General features: G+C 35.8%; 2 protein-coding genes across 2 annotated transcripts; both read left to right on the forward strand.

The window, feature by feature from the left end:
* Positions 1–672: 672 nt before the first annotated feature.
* Positions 673–8245, forward strand: LOC130054249 (phospholipid-transporting ATPase ABCA3-like). Its single transcript, XM_056163392.1, has 6 exons — positions 673–1037; positions 3892–4104; positions 4399–4967; positions 5212–5396; positions 5881–6051; positions 7028–8245. Exons 2-6 carry the CDS (start codon positions 4017–4019, stop codon positions 7488–7490), a joined length of 1476 nt encoding a protein of 491 aa, XP_056019367.1. The 5' UTR covers positions 673–1037; positions 3892–4016; the 3' UTR covers positions 7491–8245.
* A 2216-nt stretch (positions 8246–10461) lies between these two features.
* Positions 10462–12976, forward strand: LOC130054248 (uncharacterized). The gene is made up of 2 exons (XM_056163391.1): positions 10462–10571; positions 10779–12976. The coding sequence occupies exon 2, from the start codon at positions 10779–10781 to the stop codon at positions 12510–12512; it is 1734 nt and encodes a 577-aa protein (XP_056019366.1). The 5' UTR covers positions 10462–10571; the 3' UTR covers positions 12513–12976.
* Positions 12977–16156: the final 3180 nt, after the last annotated feature.

The following is a 16156-nucleotide window of genomic DNA, read 5'->3' on the forward strand; positions in this document are numbered from 1 at the left end:
AAATTGTTTTGCACGAAAATGTGTTCTTCTTTAATTGCTTAACATATATAAAGAAGTCATTAAGAAAAAATCGTAAGGTAACAGGCGCTACAGACCGTCAAATGTTGCCGTGGTGTGAAGTATCAAAATAGTAAGATGACTTATCTCCCTTGCTTGATGACGTCAAAAGAGACCAGCCTGACGCAAATGTGTATTTGTTTATACTAACAACTGCGGGTTTTAGCCGTCAAAATGTTCAATGTGCTTACATTCAACTGTAATGTAGCAAGTCAGGTATTTCTATATACTTTTGTCTAAATGATCCAACGTTCAGAAAGACTTGGGTGTGAAATCTACACCGAGAACACAGAACTCGAAGTTGTTTGACAATCATTTTGCGCGATTACGGGGGTTGATGAGGATCAGTTTCGTTATTGTATTCATTCTACTTTGGCAAAAACTAATGGGTTTATGAAATTAAATCTTCGACCAGATGCAGTTCTAACTATTTTCGACTAGGCTACAAACCAACGGCAAGCACGGCGAAGACGAGAAAATCGTGCAAAACGTTGACTGTACTGTAGGCCTATATAATGACGGTAGACTACATGTACACTGTATAGTACAGATTAGCTGCAATAATGTAGCCCTCTCTGATTTTTTTTTTGATTTTTTTTTTTTTTTTTTTTTTTTTTAGGGAGAGGGCTACAACTCCTTAGGATCTCCGTAATGGTGCAAATGCGGGAGTGATTCACTCCCGCAACATTTGCGCTCATTCTAAACATTTCCTGACTTTCTTTACGTAAATAAAATAATATTCTATGTTTCTTAGTCAATATATAAATTTACAACCTGCAACTTTAGATTTGTGAGGCTCTATTCTACCGTTTTCAACAATTTCGATACATTCCAATTCCTCGATTCATATTTGTGCGCCATGTTTGATGTACTGAAGTTTCAACTTCCGATTGCCAAGTCATTTGCATATGCCATATAAGGTAGTATTTACATCAATGGACAAGTATGGAGGCGAAAGTTATTTCGTCGGTATTGAAAAGGTTTGAATTAAATATCAAGTTAAAAACCGAACAGCAGAGTGTAAAATCTTTCTGCAACAATATGATTTCCTTTCTTTGTCGAAGTGGCTCGAGTAACTACATTTTCGCGCTGATTGTCAATGTTTAGGCTTTCATTAGATCCACCTACGAGATCTCGCGATAACAAGCATGGCGGAGCAGACGAAGAATTTTGCATGCTGTACATTATATTTAATGAAAAACACCTTTATTAGACATCCCCGAGCACAAAGTTGGTACTCCTTTTGGTGTAAACAACATTTGGGACTAATACACAGAGTTTATTATCGGTTATACATAAAATTATTTTGCACCATTACGGAGATCCTATGGAATTGTAGCCCTATCCCGAAAACGTCAAAATAAAAAAAAAATTGGATAGGGCTACATTATTGCAGCTATACTGCACCCATCTCACTCTAAACCAAGACCTAGCTGTTATTTGTCTCATAATTAAAACCCACATATCATAAATATTCCAGGTGACATGTCACACTCTAGGGAACTTGGATAATAGCACCCAGTTCCCAGTGCACAAGTTGTTTGTTTAGTATCCGTCAATTAGTAGAAATTCACCTGTAGAGTTGATCTCTATCTAAACTGAATTCCAAGAAAGACAACCACGAGGTTTCTGTTTCTTTTTCATTAATGTAAATAAAAGGTGTATAAAACCTTCATCTTCCGATAGCCATTTTTGTTGTTGTTTTTGTTTTGTGGTTATGAAGGTTGGATTACCCCATCAGGAAATTTAATCAAACATTAAAACTTGATAAAACAACGGTGAAATCTATAGGCTGTTCCAAAAACAAATATGCATATGGGGGAGGGGTACATGGCCTGTTTTTTTTTCAACTGAAAGAAGATAAATCTATTCTACAACAGTGAATCTGAAAATTGAATGAAAGCCTTTTAATATAAAATTCAGATAGCATTAAAACGCTATAACCTAGTGCCAGACCGGAAAGGTAATATTAATGTGCTAAGTGGCCATCATTGATCCACATTCTCTGGAGGATCTTATAACTGGTATAACCAGGTTAAAATGTTTAAATAACTTTCAAAATTATGATGGGAAGTGTTGATATGTAAATTAAAAATTGGTATGGCATTGTAACCTATGCCACAGAGGAAATCCGAGAAAACAACTAAATAACAAACTTATTGATGAGCAAATATCTGTGTTGTAAGCGCAAAGGCAGTTGTCTGGGGTCCACACCACAACATTAGAGCATTGTAACTTGTCAACCATGCTTGCTGTTTAACATAGAATTTGATCACAAACTCATTCCACTACTAAGGGTGCTAACTCTATTTCGAGTTTTTTTGTAAAATAAAAATATAAAACATATAGAATGAAATAAATTAATAAATGCATCTGATTTAAATGAATAAGATATCAAGAAATAATATTTATAAAAACATCATTAGAAGAAAACTTGTTGATAATAAAAAAAAAAAAAACATGAAAAATATACAAAATTAATGAAAGTAATCAAAAAAGTAATCTAAAAATAATCATGATTACAGGGTAAAATTAATGTAATCGATTACAATTACATGTAATCTAAAAAGTACACGATTACAGATTACATTCGATTACATGAAAAACTGTAATCGATTACATCCGATTACGATTACAGATTACGATTACCCCATCTCTGATTACTTCATCCACAAAAATACTTATCTTCTTACGACACTCCTATAAGTCGGACATAGAGTTTTTGACCAAAATTTAACTCCCAAAAATCCTACTTAAAGGCGAGTATATACGGTATATAGTTACATCAGTGTTGAAAGTGTGATGGGAAAGGCAAAAGTGGTAACAAATATATCTGGAATCCCTAAATCTCTGTTCAGGTCCTATACCAACGGGTTTTCTAGTAAAAGCTATATGGTTGTTAAAGATTAAACCAGTCTTACTACTATAGTTTTCTTTGCCCCTGGAAACAACCAGGTTCTCCCCTGGCAAGCCTTTATCACCAGCCATTTCCAGGGGCAACTCACAGTACCGAATGAAATACAACAAAAGAAAATGCAACAGACCAGGCAAACTGAGGTCTCTGAATTGATCTGACCACTACAACCCCCCACAACCCCCCCCCCCCTCCTCCCGGTCCTGTATCCCCAAAATGACAAATACATTCTCCCTAGGCAAGAGTTTCATCTGTTAGTTCTAGGAGTATGTCACATGGGAGGTAATCTGTTCTTTAGAATTTTCAGGCAATAAGCAGGGGTGGCATTACAACGGGGGACAATATATTGAGGGAACACTGTATAGAGTTTTACAAGGTAGAACATAAATTTCCATGATCTTTATAAAAAAAAAGATCAGCATCAGAATATCCAGTCTGATTTAAAAGGAGATGTTTTGGGTATGTTTTATGGGATTCTTTTCTGTGTAAGAATAATGCATTTTAGGTTACGTCATGGCCAATAGTCATGTTCTATCCACAATTAATTTATTTGTGAATCATAGTGAAGAAATTATTCATTTAAACACTGTATTGTAGAGTTCATGTAATCTGGCATAATGACCATACAAAGTCAATTGGTGAAAATGTATAATAAGCACAAGTGCTATACTTTGAAGGACTTATAAAATTCTATAGAAATTGGTAATAAGTAAATAAAAGCAAGATTTTCATTTCGCAACAAAGGTTACTCAGGAAATGACAATAATATTTTCATTTAGAAATTAAATGGCTTTATTTCAGGAAAAGAAAACTCATCCTATTTATTGATGTAGATATATACGAAAAAGTAGTTATGATGAATGATTTATGTCCTGACTGCAGTGATAACCACTAATGACTAGGTCATATCTATCCAACAGGTGATGCAACAGTGTTAGCTGTTGGAATTTTAGGAATTCCCCAACTTGGTCTGAAGGATTTATCCAATGTCTTAGAGTGGATATTTCTTGTTTTTCTTCCGAACTTCTGCCTCGGACAAGGGCTGATGGATTACTATTCCAATTGGGAGTTTCTGGATAGCTGCAAAGATTTCCAGCAGTTCTGTTCATTCCTTCCAAATCCATGTTGTGGACGTAAGTTTTGAAAGAGACACCATTGCATTTCATTAAATGTATTTTGATATTTTTCTTCTACCCCATAGTCTTTGAACGAAATTATAGGTTTAACAATCATTGCACCAGAAAATAATTTTCTTTTCGCTGGAAGAAAATTAACTTACTTTAAAATGAATCTTTCTTTTATTGTAACATTGATACATGATGTTTCTGAGACTGCTGCCCATCCACCAAATGGTGTCTCATTCAACTATATCTATTATATTTTCATAAATGAATATTTTTACAAAGTGTTCCACTGTTTTTTTGCAGCAATAAATGGACAGTGTGGAGAACTGGGCTGTGTGTACTACAACAATAATTATATTGGATGGGAGAAGAACGGCATCGGAAGAATGCTGATCTTCCTGACCCTGCAAGGAATCATGTACTTCGCCATATTCCTCTTTGTGGAATCAAATCTGTTTAAGACAATCATTTATTTCTTCAAATCTGGCAAAACAGAAGACAATTCCGAGACATCAATTTCTGAGACGACCCCTTTGCTGCAAGGGGGACGTGTATTTGTAGCTCACCAACCAAGACAGTATCAGAGTTCCCAAATTCAAGAAGATTCTGATGTGGCAGCTGAAAGAGGGAGGTTGCATATGTCTCAAGTGTTGACCGATTCCTTGATTTTGAAAGAAGTAACAAAGTATTATGGACAGCATTTGGCTGTTAATCACATTAGTGTAGGTATACCTCAGGGGGAGTGCTTCGGTTTGCTCAGAGTGAACGTAGCCGGGAAAACCACTACATTTAAGATGTTGACTGGAGATGAGATCATGACATCAGGAGAAGCCTACCTTAATGGTCAAAGTGTCAAGTCTGAGCTGGCAATGGTAAATATTTGATGCTTAATCAACGCTGATTAAAAGTCTTTACTTTCACATGCTACAGGTGGTAAAGTCACTTTTATGTAAATTATACAATGTAAGTCAGAGATATTTAATTGTATTGGGTATTTTACAGAAATATTTTAAAAATGCTAGAAACACATGGATACTCTGTATCCACTTTAAAACACGTCTTTTCACAGAGTTTGTAGATTAAATTGCATATTCACACGTCGTTGTTTACCGACAGGTCCGCCAGAACTTGGGTTACTGCCCGCAGTATGATGCCCTGATTGACCAGATGACGGGCAGGGAGACTTTGTGTATGTTTGCCAGACTGAGGGGCGTCAAGGAGAAGATACCGGGGATTGTAGAGGGACTAATGGCAGCTCTCTTGATGAAGGAACATGCAGATAAAATGGTCAAAGCTTACAGGTGTGTATCTGTTTCCCAGTGTTCAACAGGAAGTGATGTTAACATGAATGGATTGGCACTGTAAAATTATTGTTTTCCACTTAACAGAGTGTAAAATTTCTTTGTATTTGTGGTATGAACAAAGCCACTAATCCATATTCACCATAAACAAGAAAAAGTAAGCTACCTTAAACTCTTCTGCCTTGAAGACCCGACAAATACGGCATTTTAAAATTTTTTTTTGTTTGTTTGTTATTTCACAAAAATCTGACATCATGAAAAGAAGTAATTTTAGAGCAATATTCTAATGATTCTTGTAAGTTTGCTGGGCAGGTGTGTGTGTGTCTGTCTCTCAATATTTTTATAGACACTAAGTAAAACCAATGTTTTGATATTTCTGCACATCTAGATAGTCGTTGTTAAAGTGCAACAAATATAGCTGTTCTTCTGTCTGATATTGTTCACGGACCTAAAAGTATTTAGTGAATTATGTCTGTATTTCTAGTGGAGGCAACAAGAGAAAACTGAGTACAGCAGTAGCCCTGATGGGGAATCCCCAGGTGATATTTTTAGATGAGCCAACCACCGGCATGGATCCTGTTGCAAGGCGATACCTGTGGAATGCCTTGATAAATGTCAGAGATGCTGGTCGCACATTAATTCTGACGTCTCACAGGTAAAGATAAAATTATGTGACAGTCTTTATAGGAGGTGTAGGATTTTGTTAGAGGAATGAATTTGATAGACTAAAGAAATGTATGGTAGAAGATTTTGAAATTGAAACTAAAGTGATGGGCTGTTAACTCTGTGTGATCTGTCGTATTCTGCGTAAGTTCATATTTTATTATACCCCCCGCAACAAGTTGTGGGGAGGTATACTGGAATCGGGTTGTCCGTCCGTCTGTCTGTCTGTCTGTCTGTCTGTCTGTCTGTCTGTCTGTCTGTCTGTCTGTCTGTCCGTCCGTCCGTCTGTCTGTAGACGCAATGGTTTCCGGACTCTAAAGCATTATCCTTTCCACCTACCATTACCATATCATATATATGGACTACCCATGGGATGAAGATGTTCCATATCGATTTTGGGGTCAAAAGGTCAAAGGTCAAACGCACTGGACATCGAAGTAGCAATATGGTTTCCGGGCTCTAAAGCGTTATCATTTCTACCTACAGTCACCATATCTTACATATGGACTACCCATGGGATGAAGATGTTCCCTATCGATTTTGGGGTCAAAAGGTCAAAGGTAAAGTGCACTGGACATTGAAGTAACAATATGGTTTCCGGGCTCTAAAGCGTTATCCTTTCCACCTACAGTCACCATATCATACATATGGACTACCCATGGGATGAAGATGTTCCCTATCGATTTTGGGGTCAAAAGGTCAAAGGTCACGCGCACTGGACATCGAAGTAGCAATATGGTTTCCATTTAAATTCTTTAATGGCTTTTTTCATCGCATGGAGATGCTGTGTTCCTAGATAATCCATTTCTCCCTACAAATGAGAATACCCAAGGTTTGTCATGCCATTTGTTTTTTACACTCAGAAAAGAGGTAGTTTATACCTATTACCAACACCCTTTGGGAGATTGGCGTAGGCGGGGGGGTATTCTTAGTGAGCATTGCTCACAGTACCTCTTGTTTTATTTCAGTATGGAAGAATGCGAGGCTCTTTGTACCAGGCTCGCCATCATGGTCAATGGAGAGTTCCGATGTCTCGGGGGCACACAACATCTAAAGAACAAATTTGGCCAGGGCTACACCTTACTGGCTCGCATAGCCTTCACAGAATCTGGGGAGGCTCCAGATCTACGGCCATTCATCAACTTCATAGAGAGTAAATTTCCAGGAAGTGAACTGAAAGACATGCACCAAGGCATGGTAACGTACCACATAGCAAGGAATTCGAACCTGACTCTCGGAACAATTTTTGGAATTTTAGAAAGTGCCAAATCTGAATTCCATATAGAAGATTACTTGGTTAGTCAGACCACACTAGAACAAGTTTTTATCAACTTTGCTCGCTCCCAGATTCCGTCAAGGGAGGTCACTTCTGGCTGTTGTAGTGGGTTTTGTTCTTGTTTATGCTGCAATACTCACACAGATGATGAATGAAGCGGAGGATTGTTTGGATTCGTGTATTATATCAAAATAATTTTTCTTATACATTCCTGAGATAACTGTTTTGTTCAGAGATATTTTTAATGTGCAATATTTTTTTATGAAAATATTTTGTGTTCGTGATATGACGTACAGTCTGTGCACAAAATCAGGTTAGAATTTTTACATTGTATTTTACTTGTATACAGTGCTTGTGAGGTAAATGTACTAGTAATAGTGTGTATTCCATTTTAATTTTTCTGAAATAAACAATAACAATGAATGATAATGCATTATTAGCAGGTTTGAAAGTTACAGGGTCTTTTTTTATTGTTGCACTCACAATATACAGTACATGTAGAATTAAGACATTGAAAACATTTCTTTAGACACAGAGATATTTAATACATTCAATGACATTTGATTTGCATTCAACATTGATTTAAAGCTTGAAATCTGCTATAGCATATTATAGAATTAAGATATTGAAATCAGTTACCTTTGATTTGCATTCAACATTGACTTGAAATCTGCTATGGCAGTACGGTGTATTTTGTATTAATAGTTATTGTATTGCATTGGTGTTGTGTTGTTGTTTACATTGTTAAATTTATTTAAATAGCAATTTACTGTCGATTTGTTGAACCCTGTGTTTTCACGATTACCTGTTAATGTTTAATTTCATTAGAATCATGTTTTATTGAATTGAACTTTGTGTGATCCTATCACTGTGATATGATTAATAATTAAAGAGATGAAACCTGTGCTTCCTCAAATCTTAAGAGTCCATACTTTTATTTTATATATATATATATATATAACTCTAAACACTTTGTTGAAATATTTCGACCGTGTTGCCGGTCTTCTTCAGTCGTGTTTCAAATCTGGAAACACGACTGAAGAAGACCGGTAACACGGTCGAAATATTTCAACAGTGTTTAGAGTTTTTTCTATATTTTACTTCCAAAACAGAGACTTTATATATATATATATATATATATATATATATATATATATATATATTTACCCAAATTGCTGTGAAGGATAGTAGAGCAAAAAATATGATTTCATAGTCTATGCTCTTTCTGGGGCAAAAGGGGTGGGTCTTAAACCTGTGAAAATAGTGTAATCTTTACCCCCAGGACATTAAGCTTAAAAACTTGGTGCATTAAATGAACATGAAATCCCCTTTCTCTGCAGCAACTTGGATGCCTTTGTCGGACTATTTTGTAAATTGAACTATCATTCTTTACTCCCTGATTATTTAGATGTTTATCAGTATGTTCATAAAATTAGTAGTAGATCTACCAGATTAAGTCAAAGTAATTCATTACATATCCAGAGGGCAAAGACAATAGTTTAGAAGATCTTTTACAATTTACAGTTCACAGTTATGGAATAATATGCCAGAATTTTTAAAATATTACCAAACATTGGAAACTTTTAAATACACTAATCTTAGAAATTTTTTCATCCTGGGAATTAAAAACATATAGATGTTTTTGTCTACATTGGTTAAATTTACTAATAACTTAGTTTTGATTAAAGCAAATTTTTTCAATTACAAATTAATTTTGAACACAAATACACTGTTGTTTCTAGTGTTTGGCATATCTCATTTTGTTTTAAACATCCTATTTCTATTAAGTAATCTATATGTAAACAAACAAACTTTGTTTACGTAACAAAGAATTGTGAGTGCTGTATCTCCATGCCCCTTTAAGAACCACAGGCACCAGAAGTGTGGATAGCCTGTACAGATCTTGTGTACATACCCCACCCCTTTCTAGAATGAAATTATTTTAATACAGAACCAATAATTTAATTCATTATATGTTATTTCCCCACCGATCACCCTCAAAAGTCATTCGGCATATATAGTCAGTTTCTACCTCTTGTAAGCTTTTGAGATGACCACATGTGAAATACTAATATATGTTTATTAATATATCTCACAAGTGGTCATCTCAAAAGTTTATAGAAGGTAGAAACTGACTATTCGGAACAACTTATGAATGTGATCGGTGGGGAAATAACATATTTTGGATAAATAATTGGTTCTGTATATAAATAATTTCATTCTAGAGAGGGGATGGGGGGTATGTACATTTAGATCTATTACAAGCTATCCACACTTCAAGTGCCTGTGCTAAGAACTTGAACAATTCCAGTATGTTCATGTGTAGCTAGTCTCAATACATAAAGTATTTATAATTTTTTTCCGTTAAGAAAAAATCAGAACTTCTCTATTAAGAGCAGGGGTGGATCCAGGAATTCTGGTAAGGGGGTGTTGAATTTTTTGCAGAGGCAGGGGGTCTTGAGGCCGCCCCCAGTGGGTCCAGGGTAAGCCCTGGTGGGGGCCCAGCCCCAGGAAGCTCCTGAATTTCAGTGATTTTAAGAGTAAAATTTAACAATATAATTAGCCTTCATAGGTGAAGTTACATCCCCTTTTACAAATAGAAACACACCTTTATCAACACTACTCAAATGAGGCAAAATTTATCATCAGTAAATTTCTTTCTAGTCAAATCTATTTGCTCGTCATTGAGCTGTGTGAGCTGTGATTTGAGTCCGTCTATTTGTATTTCTTGGATTTGAATCCCCCCTTCACACACCTCTTTTCATCACATGTTGCACCTCTGCCTCAACAGATGTTTCTTGTTTTTGAAATAAGAAGTACATCTAAGAAAAATTATAATAGCCAATAAAAAATTAATGCATGATTTTTGGAAGGGAGGGAGGGGCGGCAAAAAATTAAACCAAGGGATATATAAACAATTCTCAAGAAACGCAAACTAGTATTTCTATTGAAAAAAATATAATCAACTCGGAATCTCTATACAGTTATTCATTTATGTGTGTACATTAGAGTACATTTTGCTAGACATTGTTATACCTGTAATAGCTAAATTGTGCTTCTAACTGTTCAATTGACCTATTCAGTGTTTGAAATGTTTCAGGTTTAAACCTACAGGTATCAGCTACAAACAAGGAAGTAAATTACAAATCTCGTCAAGTCTCATTTAAATCTCACTGCTACATTCCAAAGTCCCTTGAAATGGAAGCATTGTCATTTTGAGGTCAACCACAGATATTGTAAGTACTGAAACACAACAACTGAATTTACAATTCTAGTACATGTTAAGTGGCTTATTTGAATACTTTCAAACATTGACGTTTTGATAATAAGTCCCAAGAAATCGACTTGTCTACATTGAAATCTTTATAAATTACTCAGTACTTATTTACTGTCAATCTACAGTAATTCTCAAAGTTTTTCAGTACAGTGTTTTTGTGTTTTAGATGGCACTTTCAAAACTGAACCTAGGTTTAGGTACACCCCAGCACTTCTTGGAGTGCGGCATTGAAGATTGTGAGAAGAATTGTGAATTTTACTGCAACCCTTGCCATCAGCAGATGTGTAAACAATGCCGAGAGAAACATCTGAAGAATCCAGAATACAAGAACCATGAAGTGGTCCTCTATCAACAACGCAAACAGCAACTTCCTGTGGAAAAGTGCAAGACCCACCCAACTAAAGATATTGACATCTTCTGTAAGGAATGCAAAGTTCCAATATGTTCAAAATGTGCCACATTGGAGAGTCATTCTGGCCATAAATTTATAGATTTAGAGACAATCTATGCAGAGAAGTTATTACTTTGTCAAGAGGAAGTCTTCAAAGTCCATCAATATTTCCTTCCCACATCACAAGACTTAAAGGAAGAAATAAAAGGAGATGCTGCGGAAGTGAAGATGATCATGAACAGCATAAGAACAACCATGAAGGCTGATGCAGAGTCTCTGAAAAACATGGTGGACACAGTGGTGTCAGAAAATATAGAACTAGTAAACAAAATAGAAGAATCGTTGTTAGAAGAGACAAGTAGCCAGGATGATACGATTAACGACTACATTGCCTATCTCCATGATTTTGTCAAAGAGTTCCATGGCTTCTTATCTTCTCCGAAGATCACGGCCTTAATTCCGAAACTTTTTGAGAAGAACCTGAAAATCCGATCCATACCAGAGACAACAAAACCAGTTACACCAGTGTTTACTACTGGTCATTACAGTAAAGAAGATGTTGTCAAATTACTAGGGAAAGTAGAAATTAAAGATACCAAACCGGAGAAAAGAAAAAGAAAACCCATGGAAGTGTCTGCTCCTTCAATAGCACTGAAATCTAAGAGTAAACAGAGGAAACAAGACAGAGAAAAGAAATCTGATATGAAACAAACTATGTCTCTATCTCCCACTGTCACCAAGGTCAGGGAGTTCAAGGTATCAGGAAACTGGGGAGGTTTATTACATATATCACTAGATAAATCAGGCAGACTCTGGGCCAGTGACTGGGATCAACTTGTCCAAACAGATCTACAGGGGAATCAGCTACAGAAGATAAAAAACTATGGTGAATTTGGGTACCACACAGTCACACAGGATGGAGTTCTGATCTTAGCAGACGGAGCAAATAAAGTCATCAGTAGGTTAAAACAGGATAATACTATCACAGAATTCATTAAAACAGGAGACTGGACACCAGACAGTCTACACTCCTCCCACATCAATGGAGACATACTGGTGGGAATGAGGAAGGGTGGAAAGGCTAAAGTCACCCGATACAACAAGACAGGAAAAGAACTACAGAACATACAGTGGGATAACAAAGGACAGGAGCTGTATAGTTATCCACGCTATATCACAGAAAATATAAATAGAGATATCTGTACATCAGACTCTGATGAAAATGGGATAGTGGTGGTAAATAGATCAGGACAACACAGGTTCTCCTACAAGGGTCAGAAGTCAGGGTTCTCTCCCTGGGGAATCTGTACTGATGTCCTCGGTCACATCCTGGTGTGTGATGACACTGACAAATGTGTTCATTTTCTTGATCAGGATGGTCAGTTCTTGTCTTTACTACTCACAGAACAACAAGAAGTAAAATATCCCTATAGTGTGTGTGTGGATGGTGAGAACAATCTTTATGTAGGGGAATTGTACGAAGTGGCAGTGTACAAGTATCTTCAGTGAATCCTCTTATTCTCAATCAACACACTGCCTCATATATTTCACAACTTCTGACTATAAATATATTTTACGAATTTGATTAAATGAATAAGACTATTTTACTAGAAAGTAGACTGTATGGAATAACCTGCAGTTAACATACCACGTTGATGTTTATATTTTGTAAGATTAAATGTATAATTTACGATCACTCATATGGCCTAACTATTAAGAATATAGTTTAGAATGGTTTAAAACATTTTTATTGGGATTATAAATTGTGCAGAAGTTTGCATTGGATGATTGTAGGTGCTTTTTACTGTTCTACTATACAAAATTTATTCTTTTATGCTTCATAAACAACCTGTCTGTTGCATAACGAGATAAAGATTTTTTCCCCATTTCTTACATAATGTATTCATCCTTTTTCACAACGCCTGGTATTTTAATAACATGAATATTCTAATAAAATTGTATGTTTACCCAAACTGTGTTGTGTATTCAAGAAAAGATTGAAAGACCCATGGATGGGATTAATACTAACATACTGAACTGATTCAAGCCTTTCTTATCTCAAAAAAAGTAGTTGATAACCAGAAAGTACCTTGTTATTGCAGCTGGATTTTCATTTGGACAGCTACAATGTAACTATTCCTCTTGACAGAAGAGAAATAAAACCCCATCGATCTATAATTTATCAATAATAATTTTGTAACACACCAAACAAATATTTTACATACAGATTCCTTTTAGATGTTTTGTTTAGAGATATATTTCTAATGTGCAATATTTCTCATGAAAATAGTTTGTGTTTTAGTGATACACTCAGTGCACAAAATCAGTTTAGAATTTTTTTGTTGTATTTACATGTATAGAATGCCTGTGAAGTAAATCTCATATTTCTCTCTATTAAACAATAACAATGTCCTCATTTCATAAAATGAATGACAATGCATTATTACATATGTAGCATGCTTGAAAGCATAGATAAAGGAAAAATACACTACACAGTACTCTGTTGTGTCACTGGAGTTACTGTGGTAACCACTGGCAATCTGTTTTAGTCATGTATTAATGCTCGAACATATCAACTTCTTTGGGATATTGGGCCAATTATGACCAAATTCGGTTTACAGGAATGGATATCTATTGTAACTGATCCCTGGCTGAGGGGAGGGACAAAAAAAATCATTTTTAACGTGTTTAATTTGGGACTCCTGGCAGACAACTGTGTGTAGTTATGGTGTGAATTTCATGACCAGGGGTTCTGGTGTTAGGTTGAAGCTCATTTTGTAAACGTGCATTTCTTCTTTCATAAAACTTTTTCTTCACTCACTGACACAGCAAACTGAATGCGCATTCAGCAAAAATAAAATAAATCAAAGTTGTAAAATCTGCATAGTTTAAAGTATTTCAGCAGATGTTAATCTCAATTAACACATGTTATTATAAGTAAAAAATCAGCTTTGATAATATAATTTATTGTAATTAGATGGACTTAACCCAGTGACCAAAAAATGCACTTGTAACCCTCTTTATGTCCAAATCAGACTAAACGATAGATATTGTGATGATGTAACGGACCCACTTTGTGGCATTATTTGCAAAGATAATTAACTTTTTAGGTCACCTGTAAACTCAGGTGACCTATTGTAATTGGTTGTCGTCCATCGTTGTGTGTCAACAATTAAACAATTTTAACTTCCATTCCAATTCTATGAAGCATGTTTAGAACAAGGGGGACATAAATTATAAATTTCAGGGGCCCTAGGGGTGGAGCAAAACTGACTAAAATTGACCAATTTTCAAAAATCTTCTCTAGAACGCACATGTGTAAGATAAACTAAATGCATAGTGATGTAGATCAGGAAGTAAGGTAGCGCATTACACCAAGGTTTTATTTAATCGCTCGTTAATTTTTTCTAAAGATTTTATCCGTAGATTTAAAAAATATAATGAATAACGTTTTCAATTTTCATAAATGTAATTTTATTGAAAAAATTAGAACGTTTATCTGAGTCGTTCAGGCATGGTTTCTTAGATATTCATATTATGCATCAAATTACAGCGAAATTTGGACTCTATTATATCTTCTTCGCAAACAAAGCATCATTTGTTTTATTATTCCGGGATGAATCACAAAAAAATCATATAAATTACTTGAGTGCTTGCATCACTCTTTCGGTGGTGAAATCATACTTTATAAGAGGTGTTTTAACGAACCTTTGGATAAAATTTTAGTGTATGAGCTACCGTACCTTAAATAACATCTTCTTTAGTGCTTTTGATTCTAAATTGAAACTAGATGGATATTTAGAAAGAGCAGATAGTCCTTTACCAAAATTGTAAATTTGATGATTCCAGGGGTAAGGGTTTTGCTATTGTGGCCCCACCCTACTCCTGGGGTCATGATTTTAACAAACTTGAATTTCCAGTATGTCAAGAAGCTTTCATGCAAGGTGAAGATAACGAACAGTGATCAATCTCATAACTCCTATAAGCAATACAAAATAGATACTTGGGCAAACACGGACCCCTGGACACACCAGAGGTGGGATCAGGTGCCTAGGAGGAGTAAGCATCCCCTGTTGACCGGCCATACCCGCCGTGAGCCTTATATCCTGATCAGGTAAACGGAGTTATCCGCAGTCAAAATCAGTGTGCCAAGAACGGCTTACTGTAACAATCGGTATGAAACACGTCAGACAGCATTTGACCCAATGCGAGGTTGTATTGACGAACTAGATCGTTATAACGACCATAGAATTTGTAAAATGCTGACTTCAATCGAAACTACGATTTTTACGCTTGGTTTTTCTGTGTTGTCCATTTTGTATTTCTTAATGCATTGGATATCTTCATCCCTTTCTTGCAGCTCTTGCAATTGTTTGCTATCCCATTTCTCAATCCTGTTTGATTCTACAATGACAGTTGTTTCAGCATTATGACCATCCTGAAAATTCTTTGTCAGCTCGCATTCAGGACAAACTGTTCGCTTGCATTTCCTACATGGAGCTCGCGAAAATGCGTCTGCATTTTGGTATGATGTTCCTTTCCTATGTTCGATCTTGAAATCATATGTGCCCAGACAATATATCCATTTTGCAACTACTCCCTCTGGTTCCTTAATTTTTTAAAGCCAGGTTAAGAAGTAAGAAAGGTCGTCTATACAAATAATGCCTGAATTGTTTGCCAAAAGTGACTGCTGCCAAGAGTTCTCTATATGCTGTGCAGTATCTCCTCTGTGATTTAGACACAGTTTTACTCCCATACGTTCTAACCCTCTCTTTGACATTCTGTATTGAAAGTACGCCCCCTATTCCATAAGCACTGGCATCTGTATCCAGTATGAAACCATCGGTTCGTGTGGGGTAAGCTAAATTTGGAGCATTTACCAATTTTTCCTTTAAGTTATTGAATGCATCATTGCAATCATCAGTCCATTTGAACTTTACATTCTTTTGTGTCAGTCTAGTCAACCTATAAGCAATTGGTGAGAAGTTTTCGATAAACTGCCGATAATATGATGTCAGACCTAGGAGATTTCTTAAGCTGGTTAGATCGGTAGGTGTTGGACAGTTTTTAACAGTTTCCACTTTTATGGGATCACAAGTAATCCCTTCATCTGAAACAACGTATCCCAAATAGCAAACTTCATCCATGAAAAG

This window comes from Ostrea edulis, chromosome 4 (assembly GCF_947568905.1).
Source record: "Ostrea edulis chromosome 4, xbOstEdul1.1, whole genome shotgun sequence".
In the NCBI taxonomy this organism is placed as follows: Eukaryota; Metazoa; Mollusca; class Bivalvia; order Ostreida; family Ostreidae; genus Ostrea; species Ostrea edulis.

Coding starts and splice junctions, on each gene's coding strand:
- LOC130054249 (XM_056163392.1), top strand. CDS start 4,017: ATGGATTACTATTCCAATTGGGAGTTTCTGGATAGCTGCAAAGATTTC. Junction 4,105..4,398: donor TCCAAATCCATGTTGTGGAC/GTAAGTTTTGAA, acceptor GTTTTTTTGCAG/CAATAAATGGACAGTGTGGA. Junction 6,052..7,027: donor TTAATTCTGACGTCTCACAG/GTAAAGATAAAA, acceptor GTTTTATTTCAG/TATGGAAGAATGCGAGGCTC.
- LOC130054248 (XM_056163391.1), top strand. CDS start 10,779: ATGGCACTTTCAAAACTGAACCTAGGTTTAGGTACACCCCAGCACTTC.